This window comes from Peromyscus californicus, unplaced genomic scaffold (genome assembly GCF_007827085.1).
Source record: "Peromyscus californicus insignis strain IS unplaced genomic scaffold, ASM782708v3 Scaffold_8__1_contigs__length_139910024, whole genome shotgun sequence".
NCBI lineage: Eukaryota > Metazoa > Chordata > Mammalia > Rodentia > Cricetidae > Peromyscus > Peromyscus californicus.
In genome coordinates this window covers 40,884,103-40,897,227 of record NW_026294606.1, presented here as the reverse complement: position 1 = coordinate 40,897,227, position 13,125 = coordinate 40,884,103, and the positions used below count along the sequence as shown (strand labels likewise).

The window sequence follows — 13,125 nt, the reverse complement described above, 5'->3', positions numbered from 1 at the left end:
TCCATCTATCTATGCAGAGTTCACACCAAATGACTTCATCTATCTATGCAGAGTTCACACCAAATGACCTCCATCTATCTATACATAGTTCACACCAAATGACCTCCATCTATCTATCCAGATTTCCTCTGAATGACCTCCATCTATGTATGCAGAGTTCACTCTGAATGACCTCTGTCTATCTATGCAGAGTTCACATTGAATGTGGAAGGTTGATATGAGAGTAAATGAGAAGATACATGGGTCCCTCTCTCTTTGATCTGATCTTCATATCAAACATAGGCTACTCACCACCAGCTGTACTGTGTGAGACTATCTTTACCTGCTTAAGCTTTTCTTACTTGATTAAAAAACATATACAAGGCATAGAAAATACTAACAGCCATTTCAAACCTCCTATTCTGAAGCAACATGGCTTCTCCAATCTTACTGAGCATGCCAACATTCAGCCAGGTGTCCTTCCCTGTGAATCAGGATAAACGGGCTGAGAACTGAATAACCAAGGGTCAGAAATTTTTGAAAATGCATTGTGAAGGAGTCATTCTTCAAAGAGAAGGATAAATATAAAGAGACAACACAATCTGTCCAATAGAAGGAAAGAAAACAGAGCATCAGAAGGAGGACACTCTGGGCAGCTCTCAGCTCAGGGGGAGTTCTGTAGAGAAGCTTGGCCTTCTGAAGGTAGAGGACATGCTGGTGGTGCTTGTGGAGAAGAGATACCATGTAGCCACTGGCCCCTCCCATGGCTCCCTGAAACACAGCATCTCTCAAGATCATAAGAAGGAGAAACATGCTGTTTATTTTCTGACTTTCTTTTTTGAAATAACAGTATAAACTATTGTTACTCAGTTGTAATGTATTTGTGACTCTGTTTCTGATGGAGTGGAGGAGGTTCATGCTGATCAAGGAATTGAGAATCCAAAAGAAGAGCAGGGAGAGAAGCACATGCCATGTGGACCTCAGTCTGAGCCTCCCCCACCAGGAGTCTCTGGGGCTCATGATGATGGCCTGGACCACAGTGAGGAGACTGCTGGTGCAGATGGAGAGGCCCCGGGCCATCCTTTCTAGATAAACAATAATGTGACAGCCCACATCACCTAGGAAGTGTCTCAGACTTAAAGCTGCAAATGTCGTTGGCATGCTCTTGGAGAAAAGCATTATAATATTTGTAAAAGCCAAGTGCATGAGAATGAGGTGTATAGATTTCTTTCCAGAACCCACAAAAGTGCATATGTGATTCACAAAAACAGAAATATTTACCACAGTGCCAAGTCCAGTTATAAGAAGGAATATTGTTATTTCACTAATATTCAAAACCATTTCTAACTTCGTAGGGAGAAAATTTTGCATCTTCCAAGTAGAGTTTGAGGAAATGATGTATATCTGTAAAATATATTTAATGTCATAGTGTCTTTCTGGTCTATAAAAGACAGCCCTGATGTGTAATGGAACAAATTTTCTATCTAAAGAATTCTACTTTTTTTTCTTGTTAGTCTTTATGGGACATCTTATACCTTAAGTGGAATCTGTGGGAGAAGACAAAAATATTTGAAATTACAAAACATTTATATTAGCAAATAGACTTCCATATTAGCAAAATTAAATTACATGTTCAGATGTTTACATATTCCACGTATTTTGAACCCCAGCATATGTTGAAATAAACTCAAATGCTTACCCACCTGAATGTCTCCTTGTGTTTTCTATTTCATTTTGTTACCTCTGCTATGAGTCAGTTCCCAACCTGGACATTCCCTTAACCTCCTCTCCTGCACAGCTAGTCAATGGACACTTCTTTAAAAAACTGTGTCAACCCTGGTCATTCATTTCTGTAATCCCAGCTCTTGAAGAAGGGTGAGGCAGGATTACTGTGGATTCTCTGCAAACACAGAGAGAGTTTCAGGTCAGCCACAGTCACATAACAAGACCCTGTCTGAACTCCCACCCCAAGAAAACCCTAGAGCAGTCCCAAAAGCAAAACAAAAATCAATATGAAGCAACACAACCCTATCTTACTGCTTCATCAGTAGCATCTTTCAGAGTGGGAGACCTTTCTTCTTCTGTAATTCCTTTTGCTTTATTACTATGTGGTTTTAAAATGAATATAGAAAAGATCTGTGCTGTGGGATGGTCTATCTTTATGTTGTGAATATGTATTGTTATCATTGCTTAACAGTAAGCTGCTCTATGGCAAAGCAGCCTAGAGGCAGGTGGAAAACCCAAGCAGAGATCCATGGAGAAGAAAGGCAGGGCTGGAGGAGATGTTGAGAGCCGCCTCGGGAAGCGGGGAAGCCAGATTTAATGTAACAAAGGTAAAGTCATGAGGCATGTGGTGACACAGAGATTAACAGAAATGGGTTAATTTCAGATATAAGAGCTAGCTAGTAAGAAGCTGAGCCAAAGACCAAACAGTTTGTAATTAATATATGAGCCTCTGAGTAATTATTTTATAAGTGGCTGTGGGACTCTGGGTGGGAGAGATTTGTCCAGACATTGGGCCTGGGTGGCACAAATTTCCCCCTACAGAATTGTTTTATGTCCTGTCTCCAGTTAGTCTATCTTTGATTCATTTATCTTTATACTCCATAGATGTGTGCCTCTATGCCTGCCTTTTATCTTTTATCTCCAAGATCACTGGCAGCAAGAACTGTGTGAATATTGGCTTGTTCCCAAGTCTGGATGATGCAGCCTCATGAGTAGAAACACTCACAAAGTACTGTCTTTCAGCCTCAGTTTCCTTGACTGCAAGATGAGAGATTACATTCTGTAGTCATGCATTAAATAAAGCATGCTGGGGTTTGAAATTCTCAGCCCATAGTGCAATAAAGCACCAGGCACATCAGTAAGAACAGCTGTAACTAGTATATTTAAATAACAGTTGATTAAAAATTTAGTCAGACATCTAGAATCTTAAAAAAAAAACAAATTTCAAACTATTCCCCAATACCCTCATGTCATTAACAAATATATTTATGATTTTATGATTTTGGTCTAGTGTTTCCCATCTTCCCAGGATTCCTACCTTAATGTTAGTGAGGACCCAAAGCTCCAAATCAGATTTGGGGTAAGCTTTGAAACACCTATTACAATACTTCCAGTAGTTTTTGACTACCAATTTGAACAGTAGCAGGGATAATAGGGAATTACCTTCCTAAACAGCCATTGAATTATTGTTGGAAACTACTTAAAAGGGCATGCTGTACATTGAGTTAGGTAACAACTCAGGCAGGCAACTGTGCCCATTTCAGACAGAGTTTTCTCAACCAGCAAAGGCAACAGTGCTTGATGCTTCAGAAAACTAAGTCTAATTTACAATGGATCATAATAACTTGTAACCTGGCCAAGATAAAGAATAATTATAATTTTCAATACAAATTGTTAGTAGTTTTCTCTATCATATTGGTATATAATGAAGTTGACTCAAAGGTATAGTATGTTATTTATAAGATTAGGGGAGACTTTGAGGATGAGTGCAGAAAAACATTTAAGATAAATACACATACACAGAGAGAGAAAGACAGGGGGACAGAGGGGGACGATTTGTAGAATAAAGATCTTAATAGGTTAAGACAAAGTTTGTTCATATGTAAGAGACAAATATGCCCTGAAGACGTTTCATGGAAACTGATAATGGTGTAGTCATGGTACAGGTGAAGGCAGAGCTTACAGAAGAGAAGGGTTTCTGTTTTGTTTCCCCCTAGGAACTGGAGACGTTCTTGTATCATTCTTATTCTCCCCAAAAGGAAAGAGGCAACACACGGAAAGACCCTCCCCCAGCTCCCCAAAGGCACTGGCTCCTAAGCATGGAAGCCTGGCACTTAACCATCTTTCCAGCCTGTGGTACACACCTGTGGAGATCAGGCTCGCCCAGCCCTATGCCTCACAGTCAAAGAAAAAGGAGCTGATGTGCTTCAGAGGGAAATTTTGCAGCCCCAGGGAGGAACATCCAAGAGTGGTCAGGTGTGCTCACTGCAGCGGCCGAGGTGGAAGACAGGCTCTGGGTGAGTCCTCTGGCCAGGTGAGCCTTCCAGGGCTGCGTCTGAACCTTCTGGATTCAGTCTTGTTTTCAACAACCTGTCACTGGGCTTCAGTTTTCATAGTTCTCAGTGTGTAGGGGAGAAAGAAGTTCTCTGTGGAATCTCGTCCCTGGGGCACATCTCTCTCTCCCTCCACAATTACTACATAGGTTTCTTCTAGAAGCTTTTTCAGACTTAATTGGAATTTAATTACTATATGTAACAAACTATAGAAGTGATCCCTGGAAGTACAGTCCGGAATTGAATTACTTTAACAGACACGCAGTGAGGAAGTGAACAGCAGCTAGGTTCTGAGTCTTCGCTGCCTATGTCTCCAGTCTGTGTCTCTTCGCCATCACAAAGTTCTGAAGCTGGCAATTAGAAAGGACTTGCTTTACAGGTACAGAAAAAGCAATGTCCTGTTCTTTCCTTGACCTGTTCCATGAGTGACTGTTTGCTTCTTTGTCCATTAAACAGCAACTGGGACCCGGAAAACCAATGGAACTCCATGTGAAAGACTCATGCTGTCCAATAATGAGCATCAGTACATATCGGAAGTTATTATTATTATTATTATTTTGGCTTTTTGAGACAGGGTTTCTCTGTGTAGTTTGTGCCTTTCCTGGAACTCACTTGGTAGTCTAGGCTGGCCTGGAACTCACAGAGATTCGCTTGGCTCTGCCTCCCAAGTGCTGGGATTAAAGGTGTGCGCCACCACTGCCCAGCCTCGGAAGGTTATTGACTGATTTATTGGTGGAGGCAGTAAATTTACACAAGGAGCCAAATTACCAGGTGAATTTAGGATAAACTGTGTTTTACAAAATGTTATGCCCCTTATTTGACATTGAGTTATAGTTTATCTTGGAAAGGTTTCTCTGTTGGCTTAGTACATTCTCACTAATGGCTGCCTGTCTTTCAAGCAGAGGTCAATACTATCACTACTTGGTGGAGAACAAGTAGGTCTAGTTGGTAATGACAGGCTCCATCAAGATGGTGGTCTCCCTGCCTTCCATGTTTCAAGATGGGAGTCCAGTACTACATCATCATGGGGAAGGGCAAGCTGGCCAGTCCACAGGACAAGTGTATTACTGCTAATTAAAAAGACAAAGGAGCTCTGGCTAAGCTGGTGGAAGCCATCAGGGCCAATGCCAGATATGAGGAGATCCATGATCATGGAATGGTGATGTCCTGGGTCCAAAAGCCCATCCCTAGTGACACAAGAGACCACACCTACTCTAACAAGGCCAAATGCCCTAATTCTTTCAAATAATGCCACTCCCTATGAGTATACAGTGCCCATTTTCATTCAAACTACCACAATGATTGAGAGGTATATTTATCTGTAGGCATGAGCGTAAGTATTTGGAACACAGTTTGAAGCTTTATTGATTTAGGAAAATGGCAGTAGTAGGTTTCTCCTCTACAGTCTGTGACCTTTCCACCTATGGGATCTTAGCTAGCTTTATAGATAGGGCCAAGCATGAGTTTTCTCCTATTGAGCATCCATTAAATCCATTTGTGCAGATGTTGGTTATCCTCAAGATGCTGTTGGTGATCCCCAAGATGCTGCTGGTGATCACCAAGATGCTGTTGGTGATCCCCAAGATGCTGTTGGTTATCCCCAAGATGCTGTTGGTTATTCCCCAAGATGCTGTTGGTTATCCCCAATATGCTGCTGGTGATCCCCAAGATGCTGTTGGTTACCCAATATATATGTGCCTCTGTTGAGCCATTAGACAAACCTTGCCAGGTCACCCATTGTGGTTTGTAGGCTTTACAGCTGAACTGCTACTGCTGGCTTTTCTCCCTCAGCAGTGTGTACATCATCTTATAATACTATTAAGAGGTAGCTCTCAGGAAGGAGGCTTCCAGGTCAATTACCAGGTTGATTCCTCCAATTATTTTATGTGAATTTGTGATATCTTCAGCAATAGGGTCTTGCCCTCAACTTCTGGGAGGTAACCAAGTACCTGGAAATTTCTCCAGTCCTGCCTTGTCCAGCAGTCCAGACAAATCTCTCCCATGTGCAGTCCCACAGCCGCTAATAAAATAAATACTCAGAGGCTTATATTTTTTTCTTTTTCTTTTTTTTTGTTTTTCAAGACAGGGTTTAATCTGTGTAGCTTTGGCACCTTTCCTGGAACTCACTCTGTAGCCCAGGATGGCCTCAAACTCACAGACATCTGGCTACCTCTACCTGCTGAGTGCTGGGATCAAAGGTGTGTACCATCACCACCCGGCGTCAAAGGCTTACATTAATTACAAACTGTATGTCCTATGGCTTCGGCTTCTTGCTAGCTAGCTCTTTCATCTTAAATTAACCCATTCCTATTAATCTATGTGTTGCCATGTGGCTGTGGCGTTACTGGTCTGCTGGCATCTTGTCACTCCTTTGGAGGCAGCTGGCATCTCTCTTGACTCCACCCTTCTCACTGTATCTCTGCTTAGATTTTCCACCTGGCTGTAAGCTTTCTTGCCATAGGCGAAAAAATTGTTCAGTGAGAGCCACACATATTCACAACATATAGAAATACATCCCACTGCAAAATAAGGATGATGGCTATAGTCTATATTGTTCTAGGGGTCTTTGGATACCCTTGACCAATAACTCAAAGAGCAGTATCCCTTACTAAGCACTAGGGTTTTTAGTCCATGGCTTCTGGGAAGATTATTATCCCCTGTGTGGGGTAGCTCTATTTAAATTCTGTGTGTGTGTGTGTGTGTGTGTGTGTGTGTGTGTGTGTTGTGTGTGATGTATGTGTATATTTAAGTGTATATATACATATACCTATATATACACAGAGAGATAAATAATATGTATCTTAATGTAAGCTTATGCAGTTTCCCTGTAGCATTATTCATCTTACTTCCCTTATAACCCTTTGTATTACTTTCCATCATCCTCCCCTTGTGTTTCTTTTTCACACAAAATTTATTTTTCAAATGATCCTTATGAATTTATCCAGTGACAGATGAAAACTTCCTAGATATTTCTGTATTTTACCTTAACTAACCCGTTGTTCACTTGGTATTTAGCAGATTTCTTCATAAGCCTTCTGGTTCCAATGATCACCTAATCAATATGGAATCCTTTATAGATCAACATTAGAAGGTTGTAAATGTTTGAACTCGGGGGAGAAAGATTCAGAGAGATTCAGGGTCAAAAGTTCAGGATCTGATTACACACACATTATTTAGCACTGTGAGAAGAGACGATGACCTTGTAAACATGTTGATCGTTTATTTTTCACAATTCACAATGTGCTTGTGTATGTGGGAACACGTGTATAAATAGGTGTCAGAACATCACTTTATACACTGTATAGTCTTGGTAGTGCACAGCCTTGCACTGTGGCTGTGAGAAATCATTTCATAGAATGGACAGGCCCCAGCATTCTGATGAGCTCTGTGCTGGGGCTCACCAGTTGACATGGAATCTCTAGTCAAACTGTGATGATCTGATTCCAAAGGGCGAGGGAACAAGTGATGAGACCCAATCACCATAGGGAAGGTTGCTATGGTCATGGAAATAACAGTGATCAGAACAGTTCAAGGCAGAGCAACCTCTTGTGCTGATCAGCTGATCATGGTATCTGATAATTGTAAAATTCAAGTGACCTCAAACTCCACCAGAATTCTATATGCTATATACAAGGGGGAAATCACCAGATCTGGATTCATCTCACTTGAAACAGTAGAACTGTTCATCAGCACGTTCCCAGATATGAGTCAATGTTCAGTCTCAAAGCGCCTGCAAAGAGGGCGGAGCCCTTTCATAGATGCCACCACAAATATGTGCTGTCAGTCAATGTGCCTTCTGGTCAAATGAACTGCACTCATTTACTAGGTTACTTTGTGGTGCAAAAAGGAACTTACATATGTCTTTCAGATTTGATAGGATGCTAGTGTAAACTGAAATTAGTTTTTAGAAATTACTTTTTTAGATTTTATTTTTATTTTACATTTATGAGTATTTGCTTGCGTGAGTATTTGTGTACTACACGCATGCAGTGTCTGTGGAAGTTTGAAGTGAGCATCACGGCCCCTGGGAATGGAGTTACAGATGGTTGTGAGCTGCCCTGTGGGTGCTGGGCATTGAAATAGGGTCCTATAGAAGAGCTTTCAGTGCTCTTAACCTCTGAGACATCTCTCCAGACCCTACACTAGTTTTTAGAGGTGTAAAATGTCACTGTGCCCCACCAATCTGAGTAGAGGTTCCATAAGGAAAGGTGATCAACGTAAATTCTGTATAACATTCACTGTGTCCTGTGAAAACTCCAGTGTCATCTGAGAATCCAGGTTTCTTCACAAGAAGTGTCTTGTTTCTCTCTGGTTAATTTATTGGTTTAATATTTAGCAATTTATGATGTGCCTGGGTGTGAACTTACTCACTGCTGAAGTCTTGCATGCTCTCTCTCTCTCTCCCTCTCTCTCTCTCTCTCTCTCTCTCTCTCTCTCTCTCTCTCTCTCTCTCTCTCTCCCCACATGAAAATATGGAGGTTGATATATCTGGTGTCATCTTCCACGGTAACTCTACACATTATCATTATTTTCATTATTTTTTGATTCACGTGTGTGTGTGTGTGTGTGTGTGTGTGTGTGTGTGTGTGTGTGTGTGTGATGCACATGGAGGTCAGAGGGGAACTTAATGGAGTCAGTTCTGTCCTTACACTATGTGGGTCCCAAGGACCGAACTTGCTTCATCAGGCTTAGTGGCAAGTTCCCTTACCTGGTGAGCTCTCTCCTCTGCCCTCTACATCTTATCTTTTGAGACTGGGTGTCTCAGAGCTTACAGAATGGATAGACTGGCTGGCCAGTGAGCTGCCAGGATCTGTCTTTCTCCACCTTTCAGTCCTAGAGTTACACAGGCCACGGTGCATGGCTTATTTTATTACGTGGTCCTATGAGAACTCCGGGTCTCATAATGCACAGCCAGCACATTACTGATAGAGTCAACCTCCCAGATCTGCCTCCACCTCCTTCTCCTCTTCCTCCTTTATCCTCACCCTAACTGTCCCCCCTTTTTAACACCCTCAGTCCTGAGATTGCAGGCATGCACACCCACACCTGGCAAAACGCCTTGATCTGAAGGAACCAGATTTCAAACAAGCACTTTCTACATCAGTCTTTGAGAGCTGACTCAAAGGGAAGGATGTAAGATCCTGGGGATGGGGGACGAGCAATGTGCTGTATCTGAACTGGGAGAGAAGGATGCTGAGCATTAAGAGTAGACAGGAGAAGCATGACCATTGACACAGCCTGAGAAAGGACAGACTGGAATTTGAGCTGCGTTCACTCTCTTCTCCTCATAGATTTTGTTGCCAGTAAAATAAAAATATAAAAACAAATCCTGCAGTGATGTTTGCCTACGAAATCTTTCATAATATTGGAACAAATGATAACTGATGAAAATGTTTGAAATCTAAGGTATTTTTACATTCACACTGCAAGGTAATATTTATACTAGAAAGCCAACCTACTTAAGGAACTATAGCATAAAAGTTTAACAGAAATTGCTAACATTTTTGGTGCAACCAAACACAAAATAAATATAGATTGACCATTGTAAAGTAGAACTTTGATGTTCCCAGATGTTTACAGGGGTTCTCACCATAGGTGATAGAAATGTTATTTTCAAATAGGGTTCAAATCTGTCTCTAACAATTCTAGAGTTTTATGTTCAAATACAATAAAATAAGTTAACTATCAGTACGTATTTTTCATAATGTACAGATATCATCCAATATCTGATAGCTAGACCCATATTCTCTACCCAGTATCTTATTGTGTGGATCTAATTACAGAAATTGTCAGTTATATTAAAGTAGAATCAGATTCTTATGCAGTTCTTTCATGACAGAGAGATGAATAGTGTTGTGGAGAGTCAGAGTGCAACAAAGAGCAGCTACCAACAGGCCCTGTCTGCTTGCAAACACATTTATTTATCAATATTGAAAAACAAATTCACATTTTTATGAATACAACAATTACAGAGGAATATAGAATGGCACTTTACTGTGCATACATTCCCTGGTTATACAGTCTATAATCTATGTTACTGCAGACACTCTTCATGCATCGATTAAATGTTTGCATGCATTTCAGTTCTGTGATTGGTGTCAATGGATTCTATTGACTGAAATTTCACAGTACATGTCATTCCAGATAAAGGTGTCTTGATTCTTCACCATTTCTTCACAATTCCATAAGATCCTTTCTGTGGCTGGATAATTAACCTGATTTCAAGCAGTCCAAAATAGGCTTTTTGTGGTTAAATTATTGTGTTCAGGAAACAACAATTCTATAATGTATAACATTTCCCCCCAATGAAATTCTCAAAGAACAAATCTACCTGTGGCTATAGATCTAAGATAAATTCCTGGCTAAAAGAGAGATAGATGAGTTCTTTTTATAAAATTTACCTAATTTATCTTCACACATCCCACTCCTGGACTCACAGTGCTGAGAAAATCATTTTCATAATCTGTGGTTAAAGGCACTTCTCCAGGGTGCCTAGCTGGAGAAAATATCCATATCATTGTGATTTGCTTAGATCTCTCTCTAGTCAAGGCTGTGAGTCACTAGGATTACTGTCTACGAATTAAAACATCTTTAAAGTGCTTTGGTTGGATTTTGTCTTACTAACAATATTAGAGAGCTGAGGTTTCTTTTATGCTTATTAAACAGATAAACAAGAGGGACAATTTCTCTGTTTCTTCCACTGAGCATGCCAACACTCAGCCAGAAGTCCTTCCCTGTGAATCAGCACAAGGGGGCTGAAGATTGCATAACCATGGACCAGAAATTTTCGAATAGTCATTATCTCAGAATTGTGCTGAGATAAGTCTGAAGAGAGACTTAAAAATAGAGAAAAAGCACAGTCAGTCCAATAGAAAAAAACAAAACAGAGCATCAAAAGGAGGACACTCTGGGCAGCTCTCAGCTCAGGGGGAGTTCTGTAGAGAAGCTTGGCCTTCTGAAGGTAGAGGACATGCTGGTGGTGCTTGTGGAGAAGAGATACCATGTAGCCACTGGCCCCTCCCATGGCACCCTGAAACACAGCATCTCTCAGGACCATGAGAGGAAGAAAAATCCACTTTGTTATCTGACTTTCTAGCATAAAATAACAATAGTTGTCTTCATTCTTAAGCTGTGACATATTCAGGTTTGTACTTGTGATAGAGTGGACTAGGTTCATACTTATTAAAGCATTGAGCATCCAAAAGAATGAAAAGAATGGAAGGATGTGCCATGAAGATTTTGGTCTGAGCCTCCTCCACCCAGATGCTCTGGGACTGATGATGATGGCCTGGACCACAGTGAGGAGACTGCTGGTGCAGATGGAGAGGCCACGGGCCACCCTTTCCAGGTAAACAATGATCTTACAGCCTATGTCATCTAGGAAATTTCTCAAACCAAAAGCTGCTATTGTCTTTGGCAATCCTTTTGCAAGAAGGATCATGATGTTTGCAAGAGCCAAATGGATGAGAATAAGGTGTATGGGTTTCCTCTCAGGGCCTCCCCACCAACTGAACATATAATTCACAGAAACAGAAATGTTCCCCATAGTGCCAAGCACAGTCATGAAGAAGAAAACTATTTCCTTAATAATCTTCAAAACCATTTCTTCCTTCTTAGGTAGAAAGACTTGTTTTCACGCTGCAAACACTTTTAAGAAGCATCAGTAATGTTAGACATGAATCTGAAATACATATTTTGCACAATGGCATTTACTAGTGTGCAAGAGGCAGCAATGGACACAGGTAATGTGTGCCGATTAGGTCCTTGAAATGCCCCAATTTTCCCCACTGTGGACTCTGGAATATTGTGTGTGCTGTGACAGATGAGTTTGGGAACTGCCTTTCAAAATCTAAAATTTCAAAAAAGATTTTGATTTTTGAGCTGTGCATTAGCAAAGTTGACTTGGTCATGTGTGTGTGTGTGTGTGTGTGTGTGTGTGTGTGTGTGTGTGTGTGTGTGTGTGTCTGTCTGTCTGTCTAAGTGCATGGATTATCCTAGTTAACTCTCAGCATAGCTGAATTGAACTCCAGTTTCTCCAATCAACATTTCTTCTGTTTCTCATTCTATTTCATGATATTTCCCCACCTGACTCCCAAAGCCTGAGGCTCATGCTGAATCTGTGTGCCTTCCCCACATCACCTCACACACACTGGGAATCTCTGCTGGGTCAACACCTGTAACATATCTCAGATTTAGTACCTTACTCTCCACACTGTCTCCTCCTTTGTTGATATTCCTTTCTTGTCTGCATCTGGATTAGTAGAACTATTCCCAGGTTTGCATTTGGCTTTAAAGCTTTATAATTTGGATTTCTCCATTTAATTTTTTTGACATTAACTATTCTGTGATTTCACTCCATATAAATAATGATTTTTTTTTAAAATTGTCCTCAATAAAAAGTCATATTGAATAACGTTTCCCGATAGGGTCCAAATATTAAAGCTGAATCATCAAAAGACATCCTGAAAAAGAATTCTGCGTTAAAAATCATATTACTACCCTGTTGTAATTAGGAAGAGCATCAAGAGGAAACCTGGGACACTTCCTAGGAGAGTGGGTAGCAGAGGGCTGTGATCTCGGTGGATGTCTTCAGGGAATCTGTGACCCCCAATGAGCAACCTTAGGGCATCTAAAAGAGTTTGGAATGTCTCTGGACCAGGGGATGATGATGAAGTGGATGGGAGAAGGGGATTAATGAAGTATTATGTGCTGCTATGAAATGAGTGACGTTTTTGAGTTACGACTCCTCAGTATTGGCTACATACAGTACCGTAGGTTGGGGCTACTGTGTGAGCAGGGATCCCCATCTCAGAGTTCATGATGTCATTTGCCTCTGTGGGGCCTTGTAAACAGCACTTTGTCAGTTTGCTTTGCAGCTGCTTCTCCTGATTCTTCTTCAACCTGTTTATCAGGCAGGCTGCTTTGTTCTACATCGGTCTGAGCTGATTCCAGAACCTTAGATCTCGTCAGGATGTTATTCTTCATGTTCAGGAGCTCCGTTCTCATTTCTTAGGGACTTATGGTAAGCTTTGGGCACCTTCTAGAATGAGAGGAAACTGGATATTTCAGTGGTTCCATGGGTTTGTGT

The 13,125-nt window shown here is 41.0% G+C and overlaps 2 protein-coding genes across 2 annotated transcripts; both read right to left on the bottom strand.

Annotated features, from left to right (window-relative positions):
- Window positions 1–426: 426 nt before the first annotated feature.
- On the bottom strand, window positions 427–1,350 carry LOC128103076 (vomeronasal type-1 receptor 4-like). Its single transcript, XM_052727162.1, has one exon. The coding sequence runs from the start codon at window positions 1,348–1,350 to the stop codon at window positions 427–429; it is 924 nt and encodes a 307-aa protein (XP_052583122.1).
- A 9,345-nt stretch (window positions 1,351–10,695) lies between these two features.
- On the bottom strand, window positions 10,696–11,655 carry LOC128103096 (vomeronasal type-1 receptor 4-like). Its single transcript, XM_052727179.1, has one exon. The coding sequence runs from the start codon at window positions 11,638–11,640 to the stop codon at window positions 10,696–10,698; it is 945 nt and encodes a 314-aa protein (XP_052583139.1). The 5' UTR covers window positions 11,641–11,655.
- Between the last annotated feature and the right edge of the window lie 1,470 nt (window positions 11,656–13,125).